The sequence below is a fragment of the Prionailurus viverrinus genome, chromosome D3 (assembly GCF_022837055.1).
Source record: "Prionailurus viverrinus isolate Anna chromosome D3, UM_Priviv_1.0, whole genome shotgun sequence".
NCBI classification, from domain to species: domain Eukaryota; kingdom Metazoa; phylum Chordata; class Mammalia; order Carnivora; family Felidae; genus Prionailurus; species Prionailurus viverrinus.
In genome coordinates this window covers 1,214,762-1,228,909 of record NC_062572.1, presented here as the reverse complement: position 1 = coordinate 1,228,909, position 14,148 = coordinate 1,214,762, and the positions used below count along the sequence as shown (strand labels likewise).

Below are 14,148 nucleotides of genomic sequence, written 5' to 3'. Positions count from 1 at the left end.
CCATCAAGATCCAACGTTAATTTTAACTTCTGTTTTCTATAAAAATATTTTCTGAAAGCGTTAGAAAGCAATACATAAGAGACATTTCTGTGACACTTCAGTGAACCACAGACGGTGGTTCTAGACCACAAGCGGTCGTCAGTGGAAGAGTTGCAAGTTTCCCAGAGGCTTTAATCCCCTTTTCCTCTGCATTTCCGCAGGTGGGGAGGTGGTCAAAATAGCGCAGCTGGCGTCCCTGGCGGGACCGCAGAGCCGAGTTGCCCAGCCAGAGACCCCCGTGACGCTGCAGTTCCAAGGGAACAAGTTCACCTTGTCGCATAGCCAGCTGCGGCAGCTCACGGCCGGCCAGCCCCTGCAGCTGCAAGGTAAGGGCCAGCTGCCCGTGGTGACCGCAGACAGCTCTCCTGTCAGCCCGGGCCCCCCCTCCCGTCCCCGAGTGCCGCTGGGACTCGGAGGAGCTCACGTCCGACACTGTAGACGGCCTTCGTGAGTCCTCTGTTGTGGGGTGTTCAGGGCACTGGCCGGGTAACACCAAAGCACGTGCTTGCCTGGAGTTGAGGCACGCTCTGTCGCTGATCTGGGTTTTTTTTTTGAAGGGGGGATTTGTTTTTGTCATTGTTTTTTTGATAAAATACACTCTTTGGAAATGTTCCCTTTTGCTTTGTTTTTTTTTTTTTTTTTTACACTTATATTACCATTTTTTAAGTAAGTTCTACGCCCAACGTGGGCCTTGAACTCACGACCCTGAGATCAAGAGTCGCATGCGCTACTGACTGATCCAGCCAGGTGCCCCAAATAGTCCCTATTTTAAAAATCAAAATGAAAATATCTGTTACTCTCTAATTTTGGCATGAAATAAATCGTCCTGATGCCACCAAAGAACTAGCAATTTACGTAGAAGTTACCTTCTTTCATATACAGGTTTTATGGCATTGACTCCCAGACCAAAGCCCCCCAGGCCCTTGTCTGAATGGACGTGTTCCTATGGTAACTTCTCCGTGCAGAGGACGGGGGGTGTAGTCTGAGGGGCACGCGAGGATTAGCCTGAAATGACCACGTGGCAGCAGCTCAGAGTCTGAGTCCCCCTTGCCTGTGGGTCCCGGCCACAGGTGGCGCCTGCAGCAGCCTCCTGGGACGAGGTGATCCTTGTCAGCCAGGGTTGGGGCGCTCCGTATGGGCGCTGGATGGTCAGGCGCAGGTTGGCAGAGCGGAGCCCCAGGAAGCCTGCAGCAAAGACGCCGCTTGATTGGGCTTCATTCGCTCTTCCTTCGGTTTTCCGGCCAGAAGGGCAAGGCTATCTGGCAATGCCTCCAGCGTGTTGGAGCACAACGTGGGGCCGCGCCTCCAGAGTAAAAGACGTCAGAAAGAGTCACACAAAAGGCCGGGTGCGGCAAGCCCCTTAACCAGTGAGGAGAGCCGCGGCTTTTGGGCCAGAAACCGTTTCTAGCGGTTTCTTCATCACGCTTTCTGGACTGGCAAGCACCAACGTGGGATCCGGGGGCTGGGGCTCACCCCATGAGTCGTGTGGGTCCTCAGGCTGGTGGGACGCACCTTCGTGGACACCTGCTGCACCGCTGCAAGTCAGGAGCCGCATAGATGAGAGGAGCGTTTTCTTGACTTTGAGCAAAAGCGACTTTGCTCCATCTGGTGTTCGTTCGTCGTAAATGAGATGTTCTCGTTGTTTCTCTAGTAACTAAACTCTGCGTTGCCTTGTTGGGAGTAAATCTGATTTTGGATTCAGTGTTTTGCTTCATTTGTTCCCCCGTGTTTGGAAGTGAGCGTGGCCGGGAGGGAGAGGCGTGCACGGCCTGCGGCTGACGCCTCCCGCCGTCTGTGTGATTGATTGCAGGCAGCGTCCTCCAGATCGTATCCGCCCCCGGCCAGTCCTACCTGCGGCCTCCAGGCCCCGTAGTGATGCAGACCATGTCTCAGGCGGGCGCCCTCAATGCCCTGGGAAGCAAGCCCCCGGCGGGCGGCCCGGGCCCTGCACCCGTGACACCACCAGGTAGGGTGCTCGCAGGGGGAAGACTCGGCTTCCGGAGCTTCTTTCTGTGCGACTGTGCTTGCAAGGTAACCGGAAGGTGTCTGTGGTTTCCGCCTGTGGCGCCTCCGAGCCTGAGTCCGCTGGTGAGCGTCTCCGGTCTCCACAGACAGGCCGCCAGCAGCCTGGGCTGTTTTCCTGCTCTTTCCCCGCACAGCTGTCTGTGGAGTATGACCAGTCTCCACTCAACCTCAGATTTTTTCTCTCTGTTCGAACGAGAGGCTTGCAATCATGAGAAATTTTGCCTGTCAACGTCACAAGTACGTTTAGTGAACATGCTCGAATTTCTCCTGGGACCGGTGATGGACCAGGATTCAGGACCTTCTCTGCCTGGCCTGTCCTCGGCCTGCTTCCCCCCAGGGTCCTGCTGGCCAGACCTGGACATACTCATCTTCCTGTGGTCTGAGGCGGCAGAGCAGGCAGTCCGGCAGGGACCCCTCCCAACCCATGGCCCTTGTCCCCTGCTCAGCCCCGGTCTCTGTGTTGTCTGTGCCGAGACTGGGTGGGGCCTCTGTCCCTGCTCCCTGTCAGGCCCCGTAGTGGGGTCTGGAGGAGACCGCGGGGCTGGTGGCATTTGCGCATCCCCGCCGCGGCAGGTGTCCCCACCTGTGGCTGGTGCTGTTTCCCAGGCCTCCCTCGCCTTCCAGAACTCGCTCCTGTCCCCTGTCCCCACAGGGCAGTCGCCCCCACCACACTCTTGTGCCCAGTGCCTGCCCCTGCCCCGTCCCCTGAAGTGGCTTTTTTTTTTTTTTTTTTTTTTTTTTTTAGTTTTTTTTTAAGGTTTTATTTGAGAGAGAGGGAAACAGAGCGTAAGTAGGGGGGGAGGGGCAGAGAGAGAGGGAGGCACAGAATCCAAAGCAGGTTCCAGGCTCCGAGCTGTCAGCACAGAGCCCAATGTGGGGCTCGAACCCGAGATCCATGAGGTCCTGACCCGAGCCAAAGTCAGACACTTAACCGACTGAGCCACCCAGGTGCCCCAAGGTGGCTGTCTTATCCCAGGTCTCTGTCAGTCTTCAGTGCCCCCCGTGCAAAGTCCCTGTCGGGATGTGCCGCGTGGCCTGGTTGACGGGGGCGGGCTGGTGGGGCGCAGATCCATCCAGCCTCAGTTTGGAGAGACAGGGTGGTGCTGGCTCCCTGCCGGGGGGCATGCAGGTGAACAGAGTCCCAGGGGACGCGTGCATCGTCACAGTGAGGATGACCACGGGTCTCCAGTGTGGGTGCCGCCTCTGGACACCCTGGGGGCTCTCCACACCATGCCGTTCAGCTCAGACGGGGACCAGAGAGTGGGGGCTTTGCTGACGGCCCCAGAGGATGTGACACACTGCATAGAGCGAGCTGCGGGGGGAGGGGGTCCGCAGAGCCACCGGGAGCTCTGTTTTCCGACCCGTCCCTCTTGCTTTGCAGTTGGTGCGCCTGGGCGAGTGGCAGTCAACCCCCTGGCCACAGGAGAACCTGGCATGGCCTCAAAAGCGGCCTCCCCCGTCGGAGGGCCGGCCCAGGTACGGCGGGGCGGCTGGCGCCCGTGCTACGTGGCTGCCCGCAGGCCCCTCTTCGCGCGGAAGTCGTTTCTCAGAAGCTACTTGGGGGGTAGGGGGGAGGCATGGTTTTTAACAGTGTCATCGGTATACGTGCCTTCGAAAGCACATCGTCTCTCAATTTCAGAACTTGATTTTATAAATACGTTTCGTAACAGATGAAACTGGGTCTTGTGATTCCAGAAATCACATTTCACGTTTTTCCTGCTCCTCTGTCCGTCTTCTGGGCGTCAGAAACGCTCACCACGTTGGAGGAGAAGTACACCCATCGGTTCTGCCTCCTTGCTGTTGCTTTTTGCCGCAGGATGGGCCGTGGGCGTCTCCGAGGACTGGCGTGCGGGAGGGACGCCGCAGGGCTTGGTGAGACCAGGCACCGGGCTTGCTGCTCTTCAGTGGCCGTTTTCGCCCTGTTTCCCATAAAGGAGGAGAAGACCAGACTTCTGAAGGAGCGACTGGACCAGATCTACTTGGTCAACGAGCGACGCTGCTCTCGAGCTCCCGTCTACGGCAGAGATCTGTTGCGGATTTGTTCTGTGGTCGGTGGAGAACAGGCACCTTGGCTCAGGGCTTCTGACAGCGGTCACCAGAAAGGGGTCGGGCCGGCTGGCGGTCACTCCTCACCCTCAAGCGGTCAGAGGGACCTGGTTTTGACACTGACCCAACGGCAAGCCTGCCTGCAGGACGTCATCGACAGGTGGGGCGACCTCTGTGTATGCTTGCAGTCTGCTCCCCGAGACGGGCTTCCCAAGTGCCCCCAGCGGAGCATGTCTGCCCCCCCCCCCCCCCCCCCCGCCTCCCCACTTCGTGGCTGTTGGTGTCTCCACGAACTGTCCCTCGGAAAGTCTGTTGAGAAATCATTTCCGGGGTCTCTGGCTCCGGCATCAGTCTGTCTCTTCACCTTGCGGGAAGGTGTGTGTCCTCGGGGTGCTCTCTTCTCCCTTGGGTTCCAGGCCTGTCCCCAGGGCAGCGTCCGGGTCGACGTGGGCTGGCCTGGGTGCAGAGCCACAGCACCGGCCACAGCCTGGCCATGGGGGGACTGTCCACTGTGGCAGTGAGGAGTTTTCTCTGTTGTGCTCCCTTACGTAACATTTTACTCAAAAGCCATGTGGAAAACGTAACGTTGCTTGACAGGAAGTGTGTGTTTGAGATTGAAACTCAGAAAAGAGCTATAGAAGAGCAAACAATCACCCAGATGGTGTGTGCACGGCCCCCTGGCCCCAGCCCGCAACTCCGCTTCCTCCGCAGCCAGCAGGGGGGCTTGGCCCATTTGCGCTCCATCCCCTGCTTTGAGTGCGTGTCTGGTCCCACCCGGGCGCGAGTCTTCCCTCCCTCCCGCTCTGTCTGTGGGGCTGGGCGCAGGCCTCATGGTCACCGCGTGTTTCCAGCGGGGACGCGGTGACCTCCAGCAGCCTGGCTCGGGTGGGCCGTGCGGTCTCACCGCCCTGAAACCCCCTGTGCTCTGCCTGTCCGCCCCTCCCCTCAGAGCCCGCCGGCCCCTTGGCTGCCCCGCCCTGCGTCCAGCAGCGGTGAGCGACCGCCCCGCTGCCTCCGTCCTCGTCACACTTCCGTGGCCGGCGTAGTGGGCTCGGGTCGCTCTGACGGGCGTGCGGTGGCGTCTCACGGGGGCCGTAATCTGCGCTTCCCTGAGGACGTGCGACACGAGCCTCTCTTCGTGGCTTTTTGCCGCGTTCTGCGGAGAGGTGTCCGTTGAGGTCTTTGGCCCATCTGGTAAACGGGTTGCTCATCTTCTCGTTGTGTTTTAAGAGTTGTGTGTGTGTTAGGACCGCAGTCCTTCATCAGCCGTGTCTCTCACGGACATCTTGTCTACGGCTCGTCTCCTCGTGACGCTGGCTTTCGCAGGGCAGACTGTTTGGTTTTAGCGGAGCCCAGCTGTGTCTCCTCTCGTGGTCATGCCTTTGGGGTTGGACCTGCAAAGTCGTGGCCAGCCCCGGTCACCCGGGCTCCCCCTGCGTCGTTCTGCAGGGGTGTCCCTGTCTGCATCTCCTATTTACATCTACAGTCGGAGCTGAGCGAGTGCCAGTGAAGGGACTGGGTCTGTGTCTAGATTCAGTCTTCCCCAACCCGCACACCTGCAGTCCTGTGTTGTGGAAAGTCTTAAGATGCACACGAGCTAAAGAACACAGCGAGCCCCGTGCTCCCAGAGCCCGTCCTCGGCAGCTGTCAGCGTCTGCCCAGTCTCGAGTCACCCGTCTGCTGCCCCGGAGCAAGGCCGTTCTGAGACAGGTTCCAGACAAACATGATTTTGTCGCGCTCTGAAAGCAACACGGTCGCCTGATCACAGCTAAAAAAGGAGCCGTTCCTGATGTTATTAAGTGCGTATTGAGCCTTCTCATTTTTGGTTGTCTCCTAAGTCCTGTCTGTGTAGTTCAAGTCCGAATCTTGGCAGGGAGGTGCTCAGCGGTCAACAACTCTCTCTCTCTCCCGTGTGTCTTCCTTTTTTTTTTTTTGTTTTTTTGTTTTTGTTTTTTTAATTTTTTGTTTAAAGTTTATTCATTTTTGAGAGACAGAGACAGAGCATGAGTCAGGGAGGGGCAGAGGGAGAGGGAGACACAGAATCCTAAGAAGGCTCCAGGCTCCGAGCTGTCAGCACAGAGCCCGACGCGGGCTCAAACTCACAAACTGCGAGATCGTGACCTGGGCCGAAGTCGGACACTCAACCGAATGAGCCACCCAGGTGCCCCTGTCGTGTGTCTTCTGATCGGGTTCTGCCGCTTTCTCTTCTTTTTCCCCCCCCCCGCCGTGGACTGTTGGTTGAGGAGACCTGGGGGTTTGCCCTGTAGGACTTCGCACAGTCTGTATTTGGCGATGGTTCCTCGAGGTGTAACTGGACGTGTTACTTTGTTCTCTGTCTCATCTGTAAATTGCTCGATCCAGAGGCTTGATCAAGCGTACGTGGGTTGTTGCTTTGGGGTTTTTGTTTGTGAGAACGGGGGTGACCGTGAGTCCCGTTAGGAAACACGGGGTGTGCGATGCGTGTGTTTGCACACGGCTGTTGCTTGTTCCAGCAGCTTTGTCGCGAGAAGGTCTTTGCTCCATTGGGAGTGCTCAGGGGACTGTGCTGGCCTCTCTGGAGGTTCCGTCCTGTCCTCAGCACCGTGGTGGCATCCTCTCCATCCCTGTGGCTTTGCAGTGAGACTTGGTGTTGGGAGGCGTCCCTCCTCCAGCTTTGTTCTCGTTTGGTGTCGTGCGGGCTCTTCTGGTCGCTGCGTGCCCACGCTGACCTGGGGCCCACGGTGCGGGCTGTCTGCAGACTGGCTGGCTGAGGTTTGCTTTGGGATCGCGCTGAGCCTTTAGGTCAGGAGCAGACGTGCTAGTCCCGTGGGCTCTTCCGACCGATGAACATGGAATTGCTTTCCGTTGTTTTAGCTCTTTGATTTTGTCCATCAGGGTTTTGTTGACGGATGGCATTTTTGTTTACACACACTTGGTGGCAAGTCCGGGACGTTCATCTGGAGCTGCCCTCCCGGCGCGGGTGGCCTCCGGAAGCCGGAGGGGTGGCACATGGCTGCTCTCTGCAGGGCCCTCTTCCTGCTGCGTCTGGCTTCCCTCCTGGTGGCACGGTGGCTCTACGGGCTCTGGGGGTCCCATCCCCTCCCCCAGCCATCCAGGAGACATGGCACCTGCATCCCCAGATGGACACGTGCACTTCATAGAGAATGGGCCATCCCTGTTCCTGCTCCTGCGACCTCGGGGTGCCCTGCACTGCTTGTTTCCGTCCTGGGGCCCCTCATTGGCCGGCACTGGAGGGACCCAGTCCCATGGTTGCTGTGACGGGTGGTGTGGGCCAGCAGCCATGTCACCCCCATGGGGACTACAATTAGGCACTCTGGCTTCTCTGGCAACTCACTCTTAGAAGGTTCTGCCCACTTCCTTCTTGAGCCTTTGCTTCCTGAGACAGGTGCTGCCCGGTAGGGACGCTGTGGGCACCACGTGTGATGCGTGTACTTTCTGCTTCTCAGGGTGGTGTGTGTGATCCCTCCGGTGGTGGCTGCGCCCCCCTCCTTGTGGGTGGCGAGGCCGCCGTCCCTCTACAGCCACAGGATGAGGGTCCTGAGGCACTGCCTGCGAGAGCACACGGCTCCCTACGCACAGCAGCTGCAGCGCATGACGGCCCTGCGCTCCCTGCGGTTTCCCGAGCTGAGATTGGTGCAGTTTGACTCAGGTACGAGAAGGCTCCCTTTTGCTCTGCTCCTTGGTTTCGGTTTCGGTTGCGTTTATTTTAAGAGCGTGTGTGAGCGAGTGGGGGAGGGCGGTGGGGGGGGGGGTGGGAGGAGAGAGAGTCTCCAGCAGGCTCCACAGGCAGCGCAGAGCCCAGCGCGGGGCTCGATCTCACCAGCTTGAGATCGTAACCTGAGTGGAGATCGAGAGTCAGACGCTCCTCCGACGGAGCTGCCGAGGCGCCCCAGCTCTGTTCGTGAGGTGGGGTTCCCTTGCCCTGGGTCGTGAGAGACTCTTGATGGCGTTAATTTCGCAGGCAAGCTGGAAGCTTTAGCCATCTTACTTCAGAAGTTGAAATCCGAAGGACGTCGAGTGCTGATCTTGTCGCAGATGGTTCTCATGTTGGACATTTTGGAAATGTTCTTGAACTTCCATTATCTCACCTATATCAGAATCGATGAAAATGCCAACAGTGAGCAGCGGCAGGTAAGGAAGAAAAGATCTTCTCTGTTATAGCTTATGCTTCAGCGTCGTTAACCAGTTTCGCCAGTCTCCGCCCTGGTTTCTCAGAGCCGTGGCGTCCCTTTAGTAGGTCTTTAGCACGTACACGCCATTACTGGGCGTGTGCGGCCCGCTGGCTGTCTCAGTGTCAGGACAGGCGGCCTGCGGTCACGAGGAGCGGGTTGGTGGGCTCCAGGAAGCAGCGGGGCGTGGAGGTGCGGGCGCGGTCCCGACGCGGCGCACCCAGCAAGCGCCGTCTCGCGCGGCGTGCCCCTCCGTTACTCGCCAGGTCGGCTAAGCGTGTGTTGCTACAGCGGGCGCAGTGAGACAGACGTGCTCGCGCGCTCCTGGCGGGCGTGAGGCCGCGCTGCTCTGTAGGAGACGGGTCGACAGTGTGGGCGTGCGCCTGCCCGGGTAATTCCGGGTGGAGGGCTCAGCCCTTCAGTGCCTCACTCCCCTCCAGAGTGACACGCGCGTCCAGCCGTGCGATGGGTCGGCAGGTCGCGTGTGTGCCGTGGTGCTTGGTGGTGTCGTGAGCACGCGCTGTCCCCCGTGGGCTGGACGACCAGGTCGTCATCGGAGCGTTCGGAACGGGAGTCGGGAGCACGGGAGAACGTTCCCGAGCGCCGGAAGGCCTGCCGCCGGATCGTGGAACGTGTCGGCCTCTTCGCGTGCTCCCGCACCCGCGGGACTTTCTGCCCGTGCGCGCGCTCGCTGAGGAGGGCCTAGGAGGAGACGCGGCGCGGTGTTAACCGACAAGGTTTTCTGGCAGCGATGTCACAGATCACACGTGGAATCTCTGGGAAGAAGAGGGGTCCCCGTGGTGGTCTCTCTGGGCCTGTCTCCCCGCTCCCTCAGCCTTACTCCGGAGCCTTTTGCCGTGAAGTGCTCCGGCATTGCCTGAGGGTACAGGACCGAGCACACGTCCCTCCCCAGGAAGACTCTGTGTTCTCGTGGGGCCCACGGGTTGAGCTGACAGTGCCCGTCAGGTAGAGTCAGACATCTTCCTTTTCGTAAAAAAGCGAGGCTCGGTGTCCCGTGAGGAGTGTGCGGAGAGGTTTGTGGTGAGCGGTGGCCGCGTGCACGTGGCAGGAGCCGGGACGACCGGACGCTGGCTTCTAGCTGGCCAATGTCAGAGCGCGCCCACGGCATCCGGCGTTTGCCGGGGGGGGCTGACCCCGACATCTCACTTCATCTCAGGAACTGATGAGGAGTTTCAACAGAGACAGGCGGATTTTCTGTGCCATTCTGTCGACTCACAGCCGCGCCACAGGCGTGAGCCTGGTGGAGGCCGACGCGGTGGTGTTCTACGACAACGACCTGAACCCCGTGATGGACGCCAAGGCCCAGGAGTGGTGCGAGAGGATCGGGAGGCGCAAAGACGTCCACATCTACAGGTGAGGGCGGCGGTTGCCGTCAGCGAGCCGCCGGGCCTGGAGCGCGGGAGGTGCGGGGGCAGAAGCACCACATGGAGCTCGAGCGCACGCTACGGCTCGCACCCCGTGGTTCTGCTGTGGCGTTTGTTTCTTCTAGTGAGTTTGTTTGGAGAGCGAGCGTGCGAGCACGCGCGAGAGGGGAAGGGGCAGAGAGAATCCTGAGCCGGCTCCACGCTCCGTGCAGAGCCCAGTGCGGGGCTCCATCCCACTGACCCCCGGATCGTGACCTGAGCTGAAAGCAGAGTCGGGTGCTCAACTGGCCGAGCCACCTGGCACTCCTTGTCTTCTCTGAGCACTTTTCTGTTCGTGCTGCTTCGTGTCCTTGAGCCCGTTTGCTCAGTTTGTAATCTGCTCGCTCAGGATCGTAACGGAGTTAGTTGCTTCGACGTAACGCGCTGTCCACGCCGTCCGTTCGAAGTATACACGCCGCACCTCTTCTAGAGGGCCCGCGAGTTTCTCAGTTACCGTCAGGTGTGTCTGTCCTGGGACGGCTGCGGTATTCGTTACCCTCAAACGTGACTTGTGACCGGCCAAAGCTGGAACGGAGGGAAGTGGAGAAGGTTCTTCTGCTCTGTACCTCTAAACTCCCGCCAGCGTTTATTATACTCGCGTGACGACAAGCGTCTGCGTCCCGTTGCGCGTCCTAGGCCGGGTGTGCCGGCACGCGACGGCCCTTCTCGGGTGCCCTGCCGCGTGTGTGCCGGCGTGCCTGCAGTGGCGGCCTGTGCACGGTGGTGGCGTGTGCGTGGCGCCGGCGTGCGGCCCCGTGGGGGCGGCCGGCCCGGGACTTGAGCCCGAGCCTGTGCCTGTAGCCTTCGCCGAAGTGGTCCTCCCGAGGCGGCCGTTAAGGAGCCGTGTTATGCTTCTGAAAGCCAGTGAGCAAGTGCTGCTTTTACAGATCTCATCCCACGGAGATAGAAGCTGACCACGTTTTGGCGGACGTCTCTCCGACGTCTTTTTAACGTTTTCCGTGGCTTTTGCCAGCAGTCTCGTGTGTGAATCCCGTTCCTCTCATCGGCATCGGGAGCCTGTCTCCGTGCTGGTAAACGTCAGCTCGGTGCACCGTGTGCGTGTTGCGTGAGTGACGTTTTCCTGGGTGATCCTTGCCTTGTCATTGGCCCTGCGGCGGTCATTAGCCAGAAACAGGAGAACCGTTTTACTCTCGGTAACCATCATCCGTGAACAGTCTGGAGCAGTCTTGGCAGCAAAGGTGCAGAGTGTGTAAGGACTGAGAATAAAACCAAGACGCGGTAAGACACGAGTAGCAGGCTGTGCTGTGTCCTGGGACAGAAACACCTGGTGCATAAAAACGTGCTTTCCCCAGAGCAGTGTTGAAAAGTAACACAGTTTTAACCAAAGCCGTGGTCGTGTTTGCCTGTATTTGTTGCACGCATGTGCACACGCAGTTGGATGAGGTCAGTCGGTTTTAAAGTACGTTTGGAGGGCGCCTGGGTGGCTCAGTCGGTTGAGTGTCAGGCTTCGGCTCGGGTCATGATCTCACGGTCCGTGAGATTGAGCCCCACGTCGGGCTCTGTGCTGACAGCTCAGAGCCTGGAGCCTGCTTCAGATTCTGTGTCTCCCTCCCTCGTTCATGCTGTGTCTTTCTGTCTCTCTCAAAGATAAATAAAAATGTCTAAGAAAATAAATAAAGTTCATCTGGAGGGAAAGCTGATAACAGCCAACAGAAATGCTAAGGAGGGTTGCAGCAGAGAGGTGCGGGAGGAGGGGAGCAGTGAACGGTGCAGGTGTGAGCCTGCGGAGGGTCGGGGGGCGGGGGGCGTCCAGCCTCATGGGAGCCTGTTCATTTAGTACAGCTGCTGACACTGTGCTGACCGTGAGAAAGGTGCCTGCTTTATGCCCAGAACACCACCCCCAGGGCTAAGCACGGAGGCGTGGAAGTGAGATGGTGGTCGGATAGTTGAAGGGACAGTATCTGTGGCTTGAAGGGATAATTTTCGCCGGACAGGGAGCTCAGAAGGAAGGAAAGATAGACATATTTGACTGCAGTCAAATGAAAACTTCAGTTTTGGGTTTGTCAAAAGATACCATAGCAAAGCTGATGCTCAGATAACAGACTGGGGGGATCGTTTGCAATCTCATAGCAGACAGAGGGTCGGATAGCTCTGACAAGGTGAGAAGTAAAGGAGCCTTTATTCAAGAAAGGCTGGGGGGTGGGGTGGGGACCTGAGAATCCAAACCAGCCATTGCAGCTGCCCACACATGTGGCGGGACGGGCTTGGCAGGCGGAGGTCCGGTGGCCGCCTGTGTGATGGCCGTCCTCACGCAGCCAGATGGGAGGCAGCGGTGGGCGAAGCTGCTGGCGGTGCTGGTGAAGGCAGCTCCCACCCGGAGCGGGGAGTGGGGTCGTTGCTCTGTTTGGACAGCGATTTATCGAGGTCTGCTGAGCGGAAGGTTGTGCGTGGCCTCTGTTCCCAGCCTTACCTTCCAGGGGACCCCTGTGGTGCAGGCCGTTACTGTAGCTTGTTTACACGGCACCAAGCGGGAACCAGCAAATGTCCGTGCCCAGAGTACAGCCGTACCCTGGCCGTCGAACAGACACCGGAACCATTGCGGGGGGGGGGGGGGGGGGGGGTCGTCCCTACAGCACGTCACTCAGGAGGGAAGCATAGTGTAGAGAAGCGTGCGGGGCAGCAGACGCGGCCCGCCGTTGCGTGTGCACGTGACCGTGTGAGCGTGCTCGCCAGGCTGTCAGCGCTGGGGGGTCGGGTGCTCCGTGTGAGGTCCCTCTGGGGGACCCAGGAGGACTTTTCTAGGTGGAGGCTGGAGGGGAAGAGGACAGAAGGGACCGCAGTCACGGAGGCGCGGGACCCTGTGCGCAGGGGAGAGGACACGGGAGAGGTGGCCTTGGCCACCGTGTTAAGGCACGCCCCGAGCACGTGCAGAGCCTTCCAGCCCCTGCCGAGCACCCGCACCCCAGCCGCTCGTGGCGTCGTGCTTCCCGGTGGCCCGTGTTCATCGTAAGTGTGTGTCTGTCTCGTAGGCTTGTGAGCGGCAATTCCATCGAAGAGAAGCTGTTGAAAAACGGAACCAAAGACCTGATCCGAGAAGTAGCCGCTCAGGGCAACGATTATTCCATGGCATTCCTGACACAGGTACCCGTCACTGGTGTGTGGTCCTCGTGCCTGCCACCTGGTGACGGGGCACGTGGGTTCACCACGGACGGGTGAGGGGTCGTCGGGCGGTTTCCCTGGTGACGCGGTCTGGCGCTCCGGTCAGGCACTGATGCGGGTCCCGTGTTGGAAGCTAACGTGTGTCTCGTGCACAGCGTACCATCCAGGAGCTGTTTGAGGTGTGCTCTCCCACGGACGACGCTGGCTTCCCGGTGAAGGCGGAGGAGTTTGTCGTCCTTTCTCAGGAACCTTCTGCCACGGAAATCATCGCGCCCAAAATTGCAAGACCTTTCATTGAGGTGAGGACAGATCCTCCCGGAGGTGACCCGGGACGTGCCCTGCCCGCTCTGTGGGCCCCCTCGCTCGGCCCCGGCGCACCTCTCCTGCCTGCTTTCTTTCCATTGCAGGCGCTTGGGCTGGAAAAGCAGGGAAAGGGAGCAGCGGAGAGGGTGGGGCCTCAGGCCCCTGCTGCCCAGCTCAGCAGCCATCCCTGTGCCCCTCTGCTCCTCTGCTCTTCCCAAGCCACACTGCCTCCCCCAGGCCGCAGCCGGCCGTTCGGTCTCCCCGTCCCCACGGTCTGCAGTCTCAGCCCCTCTGACAGGCGCCCCGTGTGTGCGAGCATAAAACGCACACCTGATTCTGGGGACAGTGCAAAGGAGAGCATAAACGGTCTCGTTAATACCTTTTTATGTTGCTTACCGTTGAAATGGTAGTATCTGTGTCTACTGGGCTGAATACATTTTTAACTTACCTAGAGGTTTCAGATGGCGCACGCGGCTCATGTGCTGCTGCTTTCAGGTGGTGCTGCTGTGTAGACCCCTTACAGACCCGCTGTTGGGGCCACGTGCCCCCCCCCCCCCCCCCCCCCCCGCCTCGTGCAGTGGTCTTGCTGCAGCGCCCCTGGGCGCCCCCTCCCCTTGGCCCGTCTTGGGAGGCCGTCGCCTGCTCCCCTCCTTCCTGGGTGTTGGTTTCCAGACTCTCGACCTCGGAGGGACCCCCGTGTCCTGGGCCTCTTCCCGCCCTTGCCTGCGATGTAAAGTACACCGGTTCCCCTGTGGGGGCTCTCCGCCTGTGTTCCCATCCTCGTGCCCTTGGTGCCCTGAGAAATTTCCACTTGGTTACTGAGAAGTAATAAATGTGTGTGTTAAATCCTCAAGAGCTTGTAATGGAAGCAAGCGCCCCGCCCCAGGAACCCCCCCACCCCCCCGCCCCTGCTCAGAGACAAGCACTGTGTGCGGTTCCGGGAGTTTCCTACATATGGTGTCCCCTGCGGGGACACCTTATAACTCTTCATCTGGGGGACAGATAGATTGACCCCCTTCTTT

General features: G+C 59.4%; 1 protein-coding gene and 1 non-coding gene across 12 annotated transcripts in view; both read left to right on the top strand.

Moving 5' to 3' along the window:
• EP400 (E1A binding protein p400) overlaps positions 1 to 14,148 on the top strand; it is a 98,215-nt gene that overhangs the window by 53,457 nt on the left and 30,610 nt on the right. For all 11 annotated transcript variants that reach the window (XM_047828486.1, XM_047828488.1, XM_047828496.1 and 8 more), the window contains 9 exons: positions 201 to 365; positions 1,850 to 2,005; positions 3,446 to 3,540; positions 3,999 to 4,270; positions 7,557 to 7,759; positions 8,072 to 8,241; positions 9,457 to 9,653; positions 12,694 to 12,805; positions 12,979 to 13,122. In XM_047828486.1, coding sequence (XP_047684442.1) covers positions 201 to 365; positions 1,850 to 2,005; positions 3,446 to 3,540; positions 3,999 to 4,270; positions 7,557 to 7,759; positions 8,072 to 8,241; positions 9,457 to 9,653; positions 12,694 to 12,805; positions 12,979 to 13,122 — 1,514 coding nt within the window. The remainder of the gene's footprint in view (positions 1 to 200; positions 366 to 1,849; positions 2,006 to 3,445; positions 3,541 to 3,998; positions 4,271 to 7,556; positions 7,760 to 8,071; positions 8,242 to 9,456; positions 9,654 to 12,693; positions 12,806 to 12,978; positions 13,123 to 14,148) is intronic.
• LOC125149748 (small nucleolar RNA SNORA49) lies at positions 9,106 to 9,236 on the top strand. Its single transcript, XR_007146044.1, has one exon. It is a non-coding gene; the product is annotated as a small nucleolar RNA SNORA49 (small nucleolar RNA).